At 39.1% G+C, this 14,815-nt stretch overlaps 1 protein-coding gene across 1 annotated transcript in view; it reads right to left on the bottom strand.

Annotated features, from left to right (window-relative positions):
* RXFP1 (relaxin family peptide receptor 1) overlaps positions 1-14,335 on the bottom strand; it is a gene marked incomplete at both ends in the record, with an annotated part of 45,307 nt that extends 30,972 nt beyond the window's left edge. Inside the window, one exon of the mRNA XM_079534208.1 lies at positions 14,287-14,335. Within this exon, the coding sequence (XP_079390334.1) occupies positions 14,287-14,335 (49 nt within the window). The remainder of the gene's footprint in view (positions 1-14,286) is intronic.
* Between the last annotated feature and the right edge of the window lie 480 nt (positions 14,336-14,815).

Raw genomic sequence — 14,815 nt, 5'->3', positions numbered from 1 at the left:
CATCTAAACGTATTCTAATTTTAAAGCAATTACTGGACATCAACTGCTCAAGGATCAAAGAACGATGACAGTAAGCTCAAGTCTGTGACACAGCTTTGCCAAAGAATGACTAAGGCACAGAGGCACAGCCACAAACCCTGTTCAAAATCTTCGGAGGCATGGTTCAGAATTTATTGAAGTTTATGGAAAACAGGATCTGTGCATTTAAGCCCAGAGCTTATAGGAAATCTACTCAAAGAACCCAGGGAACTCAAGGAAGAAATGAAGCAAAATGCTGATGAAGGTCAGCCATGGCAGCTGGAGGAGTTAGCAACTGGATTCTACCAGTCCTGTGCTCTCAATTTGACAGCAGCTTCAGCTCCCCACGTTTACAGATGCACAATGCCTTACCAGACTCCTCAGGGACAAATTCTGCCACTGTCAACAGTTTTACAGGACAAGTGCAACTGATCTACGGAGAGCTTTTGTAGTGTAGCACTTTTACAGAGTGCTAGCTCGAATTTCCTTTCAATACCAACTTCTTTCCATTAGCAGACGACAGAGTTTAAAATTGCACTGGAACGCAATTGATTCTGTTTCCCATGTAACAAAAAGAGAGGGAAGTGTCACCAGCTCACAATGCTACCTGGGGCTCTTCCCACACCCAAGGCTTCATGCAGTGGCACTCTGCAAAGGACTGCTAATTTCATTTTTGAAGTACTTTCAAAATATGCCAGACAATCTTTATAGGTCACCTTTGATTTGGTGGATGCTGTAGTGAAAGGACGAAAGTTCTAATTTAATTTTCATTGCTTCGTAGGGCACTTGAAAGGCTATACAATCTTCACTATATGTAAAGGGATACTTGTCTTGTAAATGGCCCTACAGTATCTGCACATGCAAATTCTTTTTCAAGGTTACAGTCATAAGACAAAACATGATTCTTCTATGAAGCTTTATATGGTTAAGAATGGGAATGTTTTTATACAACACTATTTTTGTCCTTGTTTTCTCCTAAACTAAGGGAATCACCTGTAAGTGAATTAAATACTTCAAATCCATAGCTCTTTGAGAACTTTCACCTGTTCAACCCTTGATAACATTTACAACTTTCGTAAACAGAAATGTAGGAGTAGCAGGAGGAAGAAATTCTGGGATCAGTATTTTGTTTGTTCCTATAGGCACAGAATCCCTCTTTGCTATCAGAGGCGTCCAGCCATATATTCCAGCTAACAACCACTGTATGATTTTCTGATTTCAAAAACTTGATTGACTTCTATGCACCACTCTGTAACTGACGTAAAGACTCAAGTGCACTTTTGCTTTAGGTCTCTATAGGTACAACAGGGATAGAGAGGTACTGATGATAAAGCTACATTTTAATCCCAGGCTGAATCTGCTCGTGTGTTGTTCTCTGCTGCTCTGTGCTCATACTAACAGTGTTTTTGGTTTTAATTTATTCCACTTAATAATAATTAGAAAAAGTCTTAAGCAGGCTGATGATATAAATAAACAAATACAGCATCACAGAAACACATGTGGTCCTTAATGCCTGAAGTCATAGAAATCACAGACAATCAAGGCAGTAATCTCTCACAGTCTGAGCAACTGAGGTACCTGGTAAGAAACACCAATATGCAAGAACCAAGTAGAAATGAAACAAACAAAAAAACCAATCTCAAAGTCTCTGTATTTTGTTATGCCTTGTACACTATACACCAGAGATTTATCAGACTGAAATCCCTGAAAGCGCAGGTCTTTGTCTGCTGACTTGTTAACAACGTTTTGTTTATGCAAAAAAAAGGAGAGAGAAGTTTGGACCATACAGATCATAGGGGATTTATGAGTGGGAAACCTCTTGGGAATTATTTGTTCAAGTTGACAAAGGAAGGGAGGAGATAAAGAAGTAAAACCCACTGTAAAATGCTAGACAATATTCAAATGTTCCTCTACAGGATTAAGGAACATAAAATAGTGTTTCCTATGTAGGAGAAAAAGGAAAGAGCTGCATCAACAGAAACAAACAAACAAAAAAAATCTACACTTCCTGTTTTGTGAATGCAGACTGTTCTGACTCTGGAGTTCATCATGTCAAGAAAATGACCTATCATGTCATGTCACAGAGTATCAAAGGTGTCAACATTCCTACCTGTTACTGTTCTTCCAATATGAAAAAAACTGAACCACTCTTCTCATATCTCATGTTTCATTTGTGCTGCCCTTTCTAGCACCTACATTTCCTGATAAGTAACTCCAAAATTGCTGCTGAATGGTTATTTAATAGTGTCACTAACCATCTCATGTTGGTGCTAAATCTAAAAAAGAAACAGATTATTTTGTTCTCCTTTCCTTAACCCATATGTTAGGCCACCGCTGCATACATGTGTCAATATTCAAAGACAAGCCTCTTCTGTTTTATATGTTTTTGTTTTATATGGGTATTTTATACACATCCAGCACGTGTTCATGATTCTGCAAATCAGGATCTGTTTCTGACTATTGGGCACTTTGTGATTCCCCCCCCTCCCCATCTCAATTGCTCTCAAACTTTCAATAAGAGAACAAGAATTCATGCTGTACGCCTTAAAAGCTTGTCCAGACTTGCTGCGTCAAGGCACTTATTTCTACAGTGTCTGTAATCTTTGTCTTGGAGAATGCAGAAAACTCTTTTCCTATTGTTCTTTAAAACGTGAGACTAATTTAACACTGCCCAAGTCTTCCTTCCTTAAAGGAATAACTGAAATTGGCTTGATGTCTAGTGCAAGGTAAGCCTGACTTCTCTAGGGATGCAGAAATAATGTGTAAAGGACATGTCAGCCCTTTAAGCTCTCATAAGGAGCATTCAAGAGAACACATCAGGGAAAGCCAAAGAACAGGACATTCCCAGTAGAGCACAGCTTTCCATCAAGATAAACTGATTGATGAAGCTCACTACTTACGTGCATTCTCTTAAAAACACCAGAAACAAACAAACAACCCTCAACAAAGCAAACAAACACCAAAAAAAAACCCCTCGAGAAGCAACAAAGCCTCATGAGCTCTTGGGAACAGGCAATGGCTCACAAGTAGTTTTTTGAGAAGCCAAGAAAGAGAGATGCACGAGAAGAACAACTCGTTCATGCAGTCACATGTAGCTGTCATAAAACAAGTGAATATTATGCAGTAATGAAAACAAGACTGGGCTGATTAGACAGTGCAATTAAGCTAATCATGACTCACTGCTTGGTACCTGCTCGTCACATGAGTCTCAGATGTATTACTGTGGGTTCAAGTAAGGGCATATCATAACATCAAGTAAATATTGCTGTATTTTCCAAAATTACAACCAGATGAAGACACACTGTCAGGAGTCCAAAATGATTCTCAAATACCATCAGCTAAGCAACCTAATGTTTTTCTTCACTTTGAATTGCTTCTCAGTTTGAAAGCTCAGAAGTTGATGAAATTCAATGTTTTCTTTTAAAAGTGAGAAGATTACAAGTTTAAAAGATTACAACTATCTTGGTACCAAAGAATCCACCCTGTACTTACTATCATGCAAAGCTATTTTACTTACAAAAGCCTTAGAGACCGTTGTGAATTTATCACATCCTAAGACTTTTTCACCCCATAACTTTTTAAATTGCTACAGTACCTCTAGACGCAGTGGCAAATAGATTAGATCAAGAGAGGATTGCAAATTTCCTTCTGAAATAGCTGTTTTGAAAATGAATGTTTTCCTCAACTAAAATAGTCAAAGAAAACTTTCAAGTTAAAATTGATTTTGCCTGTCATTTTTGTACTAACCTGAACACTTCAGAATGACAGGAGATAAAAATGTTTTTTCTCTGCTGAAAGATATTTGAAGGGCCTATGAACTGGCTTCCAAAAACCTTTAGTGTGATATAGAGGAGGTGAGCTCATGGGATTGTAACCTTTGTTTTCAAAGGCAAATAATTAGAATAAGGTTATAAAACAAGTTTATAACTGAATTTCTTTAGCTTAAAAAAATGGGTGAGTGATAAAGAATGGCAATCACGAGTGGCTGATGAGATGTAATCAGAAGCATTTAAATCACTATTTGGCAGGAAAAAAGATGACTGTGCAAAAACAACAGCTGTTTGTCTTTTAAATGAACCATTATCTGAATTTGTGCATTGCAATAACATCTAGAAATGAATGATGTTTAGCTATTTGCTCCAAATTAGCTTATTCCCATTCAAAAGAACACTTTGGGGCAAATAAAAAGTGCAATGAAATTAATCCAGCTCCTGGATGAGAGTGCAAAATTAACTTTTGACACTTATTTGACTTGCTGCAGATTTCTCATGAAAACTGTGGAAATACTTTCAGCACCTAATTTTAAAAAGGCTCTAATAAAGTTGATTAAGAAAACCTTACTAGCGATTTCTGCTAGTGAGAATGTCATTCTATTAAAGTTATAGTTATTAACATTAAAAAGCTGTCAATAAGTAATTATTGAGAACAGATTCTATTTTTTATACAAGAATAAGGAACAATTTACACAGTTGAACACTGTTAATATGTTCATTTGGAGTAACCACCCAGGGCAAAAATTGTAGGCCAATGCACTCCATGTTCAAGTGCTGACAGACAGTATAATACTAATCCTGGAGGCATCACTGGCTTGAAAGATTTCCACATTCATACAAGATCTCCTCAGGAATATTAATTCAACTGTTATCATCATTGTTGCCTTTTCTGCAATTTGCTCCTCTTTTCCATTGCTAATTGTTCAAATCTGATGTCTAATTTATTCATAAGCTCAAATGGTTGCAACAATTTCATTTCTAATGCCCTGGCCAGTTTTTATATATTGACTGTTGCAATACCAGAATTACAATTTTCACAAAGCACCATGTTTACACTTACTTGACCACATCAGCTGTAATTCTAGGAATGTGTAGTACTTGAACTACAGTCGTAAGTTTAAATAGCGTGTAAAACATTTGCTCCACTAAACACGAGGATTTTAGCAAAAAAGATGCATCTATTTGACTGTCTATTATGGCATGCCAATCTTGAATTTTAATTTCATATTGTATCTTTATGTTTTGCTATGTGTATGAAAATGCTTTCATATTGGAAGTTTCCAAAGCACAAAATATGCACTTTTGCAAAATAGAGACTCTGATCTCATAGCAACATTACTTAAGTTATTTATCAGTTATGCTCCAGATAATTCAGTCTAATTAATCTGGCTATAGCACTGGAAGATCCTCTTTGTCTAACTGCCAGATAAATCTGCTCTGAGGCCAGAAATTGTAAGCAGAGCAATTCAGCAATGGTACCTTGCCAGAGGATTTGTACATCTTTTATTAATTTGCTTTTTTGTTCCACCGAACTTAGGATAAAATGATTCTGATGCATAGAAGAGATCTTAAAAACCTACTGCTGCCTGAGAAAATTTCCATACGTAGCATAGAGAGTTTTATCTGGAAACTCAAATTTTGGAAGGCACTCCCAGAGGATGAATGTTCAGTGATAATCTGACAGAACGCAAATTACTGAGCAGGAACAAACCCCTGTGCTACCCCCCTTCCCCTCTTCTTTCTTTCCTCAAATATGCAGAATTACAGTGATGTCTGACTATTACTTTTGTTAAAAATAAGCTCTCTCTCCCTGTATTCTGACACATTTTCCATTATATTAAGGTAGGTTTTCATTTGCCCTAGCATTTTTATTTTTTTTATTTTTTTAATGGGCATTTCTCTGTTGGTGTCACCAGTTTTTATTTCATATTGTTGCAATACCACGTCTAAGGCTAGACATATGAAATGCATGGCCTGGGCTAACAATGAAGGCACTAGTGTAGATGTATTAAAGAGTAATACCAGACCAGGCAGTACCACCCCACCTGGAAGGCCCAGAAAGGCATTAACTAGCCATCTGAAACAGGGAAAAATCCTCTGTCAGAGACAAATCCTTCCTCACAGTCATCAAGGAGAAGGCTTAGGCTGGTTCTCCAAGGCCTGAAGAGAGAAGAAATCAATCACTTCCCCCTCCTCCCCCCTTCTGTAACACCTCATTTATAACCGTTAATGATTGTTTATCTCAGCAATCAAATAATTTGAGATGTGCTTAAGCCAAGAAGATCAAGAACCGTTACTTATTGATGAATTGGTGTCCCTTAAGCAACAACCACTTGTGACATCTGGATAACCAGCACTCAGAATTTCAATACAAAGTGATGGTGATGAGGAAGGAGCTCACCTCAGTCTTGTTATTCAGTGTAACTCGGTCACCCTCGAGCCATTGTATAGTCAAGCCAAAGTAAAACAGGGACTAGTAGAAACTCATCTATACAGATTAACAAACAACAGGCATTTATAATAGAACTCTTAAGTTTCCATGAAGGAAACTTATAGTTTATTTTCATGGAACGCTGCCATACACAGAAGTCTGTGTATGTATGTACTCATGTGCCCATGCATGCAGGGAAGTAGGAAGTTATCTCTGAGATGAACAAGATGTACTTGTAGCACAGTCCTAAGACACAGCCGCAACAAAAACATGAAAGAAATCAGAAAGGCCACAAGCAGGGAAATTACTTGATGCTACTCATCAAGTGGCACTATTTTATTGCTATTTTCAGCTGGAAAGTTGTGTGTTTGACCTATATTATCACATATCATCTATCCAGAGAAGACATAGTATTTTCACTCCTAAAGCTTCCCAATATAGAAAATACTGTTGGACACATCAGGAAAGTAAATGCTGAAATCTCAATCCTAAAATGCATCATAATAAACACCCAGCATTATTTCAATCAAGAGATAATCTCTCAGTGGTGTGTTTTCGTTTTACTAGGTATCTCACTCTGTCCATATTTTAGTTTTATATATTGAATATAAAAGCTGTATCAAGAATAGTGTATTTTTAATTTAGGAGATCACATTCTAGCACTTAAAACAGCTGTTGACATGACTGATTAGTAAAATCAAAACCTGTCTCACCGGGCAATACTTGAAAATCTCTCTTAAGTTCTGCATATTTCAGAGCTATTTCTCTGGGCAAGAAACCTACCTGACTAGAAAATGATATGAAAGCAGTGGTGAGTACGTAAATAAAAGATTTAAAATAAACAAAGAAAACCTTCGTATGTATAACAAAGATAAAAAGTCTAGATATGATTGCTAGAGAAACCATAAGCACTTAGTAAAAAATAACAGTTTTTTCTAAAATATATCAGGAAAAAAAAACCTCACATAACTTACACATAAGCCTTAGGAGCGTAGAAAAGCCAAACTGCCCAATATTCATTTCTGACATAAATTTGGAAAGAAGGAAGCAGCTTTGTTCTTTCTCCATGATGCTGAAAACGTGTACGAGAGATAAAGCAACATTTCATGCTATTTTCAAACCAGGTGCAAGAGGAATTTGAAAGGAACGAGTTGAGAAACACTTTGAAACTAACGTTCTTATATAATGGGCTTTGAAAACTGAAGAAAATACCAAGCGACAAGAGGCTTGCCACATTATCTGAATACAAGAAAACAGTGTCTATAGTTCCTAGGTGAAACCGGACAAGAGTTATTTTAAGTGGCATAGCATGGAATTGGAGACTAGAACACAATATAGGTAAGTTTACTCCCATGGTAGATGGGCATTCTCAAACCAACATTTAAAAACGCCATCATCTTTGTCATCTGCAACACTAGTCAGTCTATCCAAAACATTTTACCCACAATCACATGGGCTTTAGTCTCACTGATATAAATTCATTTTTTCCTACCCCCTGGCATACAGCACAAACCTTAGCTCTGTGTTGTGGCCAGGTCTTCATGCAGTTACGTTCTCAGAAGCTGATTCTAAAGTGGTGCTGGTCTAACTCAACTATTCCAAAGCTTCCTATTAAACTGTAATTTCAGAATGGTGAACCTGAAATTATTCATGGATTTGCTAGCCCAAAACAAATGCAAGAAAAAAACAAAACCAAACCAAACCTAACAACACCAACTCAACAAAACCCTCACTTTCTAAGCATTGTGCATTTTCTCCCACTCCCACGTTCAGCACTGCGTTGACAACCACATCTAGTCAGAGAAAGACTCTTCACCCAGATCAAGTGAATTTCAGAGTTTCCTCTGCAGAACGAAGGAGGAAGAGGCGGTGTCCTTCTCTGATGGTTCCACCCTTAGCTGTCTGATGGCCTCTGCCCCTTTGATGGCCATGCTGTAGTTGTACTTGATCTCGGCTGGGCCACATCTACTACTTCAGAAAGAAACACTCTGACTGAGCAAAGCCTTCAGGATTGCTATTGGACACACAGGGGGAAAGGCAGGGGCCTGTGATATAGAGGGCTGGGTGACTCAGTGCCCTCTCTGGATAAGCTCTACTCAGTTTGACATGCACTCATCCACAGTATCAGAGGGCTCTCCCTCCTCACTGCCTGGCCACTTCCTGCCCCAGTGTGGGCTATGGAGGAACAAGTCTGTATCCCAGGGCCAGTTTCCCCCACCAGGCCACAGCTGATTGCTGAGGAGCCTCTTCCAGATCCATGCTTTTCCTAAGGAGCCATGCTTCCTTGTATCTGTACTGACGTGTCGTACAGGCCAAGTGCACAAGCACTGAGGGACAAGCACAATGGGTAATGAACATTACTTTTGTCTTACTTCTTAGAATATACAAAGCCACTTCTTCTTATCACACATTGTCTTGCTGGCTTGGCTTATAGCACACTTTCAAAGCTGTGCCTCATATTTTTTTTCCTCCCCTACGACAGGAACCAAGTGCAAACATCAGTTATTAGTGTACTTTGCAATGCTGTCACATACATTTAAATTTCATATATTTCTGCAAATGCACATCCACATAATGCTGTGGATGCTTTCCCTTCACTTTGATGACCCTTCCAACAGATTACTGGCATCCTGCTGCTTAGTCTGCTATCTACCCACTTTTAAGTTACAGTATTAAATCTACAATAATTAGAGAATATTATCTACAATAATCAGACTTTCTTTTTTCAAGTCCCCATAGACTTGAGATTACGGTTTAGAATAAGGAATTTTTATTCAGACAGAGAGCTTGACGCAACATAGTAAATGTTTCTCCTAATTTCAATTTTTAGAATCAGCTTCCTAGATTACTTAAAGCACAGCTTTCACACATTTCACTGAAATGATGTGAAATATTCACCACTGCATCAGGATTATCAAGCTGACAACTTGAACACCCAACATATAATTATTATGTATTTATGAAGCCATTTAGAGAATCCCTGTGGAGCAAGATGCAGGAAGAGAAATCAGTTTTCCAAAGCAGAGTTCAGTCGCCTTCATCCCAGGAACATCATTTGGTAATCCTCAGCCTCAATCATAATTTATCTTCTGCCACAAATTAATAAGCACTCACACAGACAACATAATTGACTGCACTCATTTCTGACTCATTCTACAAATGCAGTCCACAAAGAACAAATTCTCAGGAAGTTACAGTGTGAAGAAAATGTACTATGGGTACGTAAGATGAAGTAAACATAAGTACCAAGATGATGCAAACAGCATTTGCAAAATTGATAATGCTGTTCGATACAGATAACATCCTGGACTCTTAAAGAGGAAATCAATTTTCCTTCCACATTTCATAAGATGACACCCTGTCACGTCACCAGTTCACAACCTTTAGCTCTCCAGACCTGAAAGCTTTAATTACCAGCCCCTGATCAGAGATGTTACGCAGGAGGTGGAGACATTTTGCAGTGAGAGATCTTGAGCTTCCTTTCCAGCTTCGTAAAAGACAGCTCACCTCAGCAAGCACAGATTCTTTTTTTCCTCCACTTGGCCACAACTGCTTATCCCACTTCCACCTCCTCTTGCCTGGCACCACTACCTACTTCCCCTCCACTCATCTCCTCCTGGCAGCATGGGATCACCATTCTCTCAGCTTACTCCCCAGGCAGTCTGGTTTCCTCTCTGAGTTCCTCATCCTTTAATTCATTATTCCCTGCCAGCTCCCTTTTACACAGCCTTTTTGTCAGTTTCTGCCTTCTCAGATTTACAGCTTTTCTGATTTCCATTTCCTTTTCTAAGTCTCTTCTCTCTTGTCCCACCTCCTCTTTTTAATCTCTACTTGCTCAGTCCTTTCCAATACATTTTCAACTTTCTGCTTTCCACACACAACCTCAGCTTCTCATAACCCCAAAATGTTGTTTGAAGTGGTGATGCCTGATTTGATGGCTTCAAAGAATAGGGGATACAGCGTTACCAAGAAACCCTCTCTGAGATCACTGGTGACAGTTCTGATGTACTCCACGTTGGTCTCTAGGGTTGAGGAAAGTCTGTTGGAAACAGGTAATTTTTAATAAATTTTTCACATGAGTTGTACATAAGTATAACTAAGCTTGAATAAGCTCTTCTGGTCTAGCATGGCAGCTCATAAGAGCACTGTCTCTCCAACACAGGGATTTTGCAGAGAAACTTTGCAGATGCTCTTATTCTTTTAAGAAATGGCATTTTCTCCTTTAAGCACCAAAGAAAAGAAATATTAAAAAAAAAATTTAGATTCCAAGCGATTACAAAGCATCAGAGAAAATACCTGTGGGCATAAAAGGATTTGGTATCCTCCCTCCTACTGTGCTGATGGTGCACCGGCAATTTGCTTTGCATGGAAAATTACTACATTCAAATTTGGACTTCACTCAGGAAGCACAGAATATTGAAATTTCTATTGATTAGTTGCAGAAATCTTTATAGCAGGCACGTCAGTTATCTAAGTTTTTTATAGAAAGCTGAAACTACACTTTGGTGCAAGATTATTCTCTTTGTCAACAAATTTAAAGCATCTGATTCCAAGTAAGAAGTGTTTGATTAATATAAGATTTCCAGAATCATTCAACGTGTGAATTGTCAATTCCTCTTCTTCTGGAAAGTTCCAGTGCTTTTGGCAGCTTTACACAAGTGTCTTTTAATTCAAGGTGGAAAAGAAATGAAGTCCATATGGCACATTACATGTCAGAGCAAGCAGCTAAAGCCTGGTGGAGTTGCTATAAGAGTTAAGATAGGTTTGCAAATCAGGAAGCCCTGAGCTTTATTACCAAAGGAGCAGAAGCAGCCTTGCCCAAAGGTGGATGCAGACAGCCTGTGCAGACGATAACGCCCTGACTTTCAGAGCTTTACTTGGTCAGTGCATAAACTTGTCACCATCACTAACTGAAAGTAAAGGAAGCCTTTCTCAGGAAATCTAGCCTTCATCCCTGATTTGCTGTAAGGATCTTGCATTTTGTTGCACATATTGATACATAAGGTGCACAAGTGAAAGCAAAGAGAAATTAACCAAAAATTCTTATTGCAGAGTGATAAGAGCTCATGCAGTGGTTGAGCAATTTCACTTTCCCGTTTATAAATCTGGAAGCAATCTCAAAATATGTTACATAAAACGTAACCAAGAGCACTATCCTGCATTATCATAAGTATACACTTCTGCAGATGATTTGGGTTGGTCTCTGTCCCACATTTGACAGAAAGCATTTGTTACAAGAGATCTTGGCCTTGAAAACAGCCATCATGTGCAGGAAGAGCAAGATGGGCTAACAAGTTTCAGATGGCCTTAAGAAAGCTTCCCTTGTCATTTTGAAACGAGGCTAAGGAAAGGAAGGGGAAAAGAAAAAGGATGTAAAGAAGAGAGGGAGTTATAGGGATGAGAAGAAATAGGATTGGAAGACTTCAGGTAGGGGCACAGATTGTACAGACAGACACAGGTTTAAGACAGTAAGCGATCCCACTTTGAGTAGTTTTAGACACTAATGTACTTCAGCTTTTCTTAGTTGATAAATGGATTGTGAGAAGGTCTGTCTGTGAAATGGCAAGTTTAGGAGGTTGAAGCAGCATTTGTCCCCAGGTGGTAAGTCAAAGTGACTCTAGAGACAAACACCAGCACTATGATCATTACAGCTGATGGCTTTAACAACAGGGAAAATGCAGCAGCACGCAGTGCAAGGCCAACCATGTGCCTAAGCAGCCTCTGAGGGTCAGTAGGCGAGCAAGCACTCGGGCAGACATTCATCCTAAGTACCCACGGGATGCTGTCAGCTCCAGAACCCGACCCTTCAGGGTCATCGTATTACCATTGATACTTTTACACTCGAAGATCATAGTACAGATGTTTTCAAAGAAAATCCTCCACACGGTATAAAATAGCTTGCATGAGATTATACTGCAGTCAGGCAGTTGCCAAGATTTACTGGTATATAAAAAGCTACATTTCCACCAGTTGTTTACTGGTGTTTTTTTTCTTAGTTCTTTTTATGAAGAATGAAAAAAATGAAAAGTTTTCACATAAAAAGAGTTCATGAAGAACTTGGAATAAGGTGAATTGGCAGTTGAAATTATTTAGGTGCAACTGTAGCTAGCGAATGTTAAAATAATGGAATGGATATGGGTGGATCAGGCAAGAGGAACTTTTGAGGGATTCCTGTTTCTCCTTTAACTCTTTTAGGAGCATCTGTGAGTTGTGGAAATTAAGAAAATGAATAAATACATTCCCTAACTTCTAGCAGCCCGTAACAAACAAATTCAAATTCCAAACACAACTGTAATTCCTTCAGAAGAGTGTGCTTTAAAATCAGCTAGAGACTGGAGCAGGATTTGAATCCATCATGCGGAAGAAGTGTGTGAGTGAGGTTACAATGCAGACTGCTGGCCAAAGCTCTGGAAGGCAATGGAGCCACAGACTGCACCCTGAGTGAGTTCAGAAGTGGCACTAAATGAGAAGAGTGCAAAACAGAGCCCTAACAGGTTGCAGAGGGTGGAGGCATTGCAGAATCTGATCTGCAGCCGCGCTGCTCATCTATCACATCTAGATAAGCCATGTGATTTTCTCCTATGGCTGTATTATGCCAGGGATGAGGAGACAATGAGTACCTAAGAATGGAATGGCTGTCAAAAGCACGGCATTGGAAGGCCTGTAGTCATTCACAGACCCCATCTGCAATCCCATTTTGCAAAATGCTTTAAAATATTTCATTACATTTTATAAATTCTCCAGCGGAGGTGAATGTAAGGCAACAGAAATGATACCAACAATAATTTGCACGTCTTGTATGAATGTCTCAACGTTTTCCTGCTTTGCTATAGCAACAAGAATGTGAAAGGCTTAATTTGTTTGAAATTCTGCAGTTTATATTCTGCATAACTTGAAGTACTATCTTTAAATATAGGAGGGCTGCTCATGGAGAATGCAGACACATATGAAGCCATACTTTTCTCACAGGCTTGTTAAGATCTCATTACCACAGCCTGCTTAATTCCTAATAAATTAACATTGCTGGTTTCTTCCCCCCCCACGCTTGCAGCACTCATATCATGTATTCCTCCAAAACACTATAGAACCACTTAGAGTTTTCCCACAGTTAACTGAGCTTTGCTACCATAAATACGACAATAAACAGGGCTGTATTTCCTACTCTTAATGAGAGCAACGTCCCTTATATATCCTTTGTTACGTGGCTTAGTATGCACAGGAAAACTGAAACAGGCTTAATTTAAAAGCAGCAGAGAGCCAGCTGTTGTTCCATACAAAAGAATTCAGCCTTACACTATTCACTACCCTACAAAATTACTGAAGCATTACTTTCACGTTTACTACTGCAACAACAAGAAGTGTTTAACATTAAAAAAAACAGAATCAAAGGAAATGATAGCCATTACAACAATCCCATGTGCAGATCTGTGTCAGCAGCTGCACAGGGGCAGCTTAACCTGAGTAAAAGCAGCACCTACACATATGGTACTCAGCTGGAATGAGGGAAACGTTACTAAAGGTGAAACTCCCACCTTACTGAAGTGTTTTGCATCTGAGGGGAAACTTGAATTTAATTCAACCTTCACCTTTCCTGCTACTTGAACACCACATGCTGAATCAGGCGGCATGATTTCTGCTACCCGAGCACGATCTACTTTTTAGGAACAATCAGTTCCAATAGCACTGTGCAGTATTGTGGCAAACTACTGCACAAAGTCTAAAATGTGGATTTCAAGGCAGGTAAAAGGAGTTGGTTCTACAGGTACCTTCATGAAATATTTACAGCAAGCCTGCTTGCAGCTTAAACCATTCCTTTTATTTGCATTCTGGCTCATAATTAGTATTAACAACTCTCAAAGCATTAAACAAAAAAAAAAAAATCAGTTGACCTCAGAGTGTAGCTACTAACATTGAGAGACTGTATTACACTCAGGTTCCATAAAAGAATAATTGCCATCACGAAGCATAAAATAGCACTGAGATACTGTAGTTCAAAATCTGCTACTTAAGTTTATTAGCTCTATGCTTTGCAATGCTCAAAGAAAAGGAGACAGATGTACTTACCCTTTGTTCCAATAAGCAAGAATATACAGACACACCAATCAGATGTCATATCTGTCCTTCAGAAATTCAGTGAATAAAGTCAATAAGCGTTGTCCCTTAAATTGCACCCCACCAGTGAGCTGCTGCTGCGCTCTGCCTCTGACAGCCTTCAGCAGTGCATGAAACAAACTCCTTTCTCTCCCTTGGCTTCCTTGCTTGCTCTCCTTTGCACTGGGTCTCTCTCTCCCCCTCCTTGGCACACGAACACACCCTACAGCAGAGATAGGGGAGAAAGTTTCAGGGGGACATGCCAGCTCCTCAGCTCTGCCGCACACACCAGGGTTGCTCTGCTCAGTGGCAGGAGAAGGCTGGGCTCTGTGCATGGACACAGGTCCACCCTGGGGAGAGCTGCTGCTGCACAAAACACAGCCAGATCCAGAGAACTGTCATCATTGTCATCAATAGTCCAGATTTTGCTGGTTTTTTTTTTTTTTTTTTTTTTCCTTTTTTAAAGTTGCAATACTGCAAGAAGCCTGAAAAGTACAATTTT

This window comes from Tetrao urogallus (assembly GCF_951394365.1).
Source record: "Tetrao urogallus genome assembly, chromosome: 4".
Classification (NCBI taxonomy): domain Eukaryota; kingdom Metazoa; phylum Chordata; class Aves; order Galliformes; family Phasianidae; genus Tetrao; species Tetrao urogallus.
This window is presented reverse-complemented; position numbering and strand designations above follow the sequence as displayed.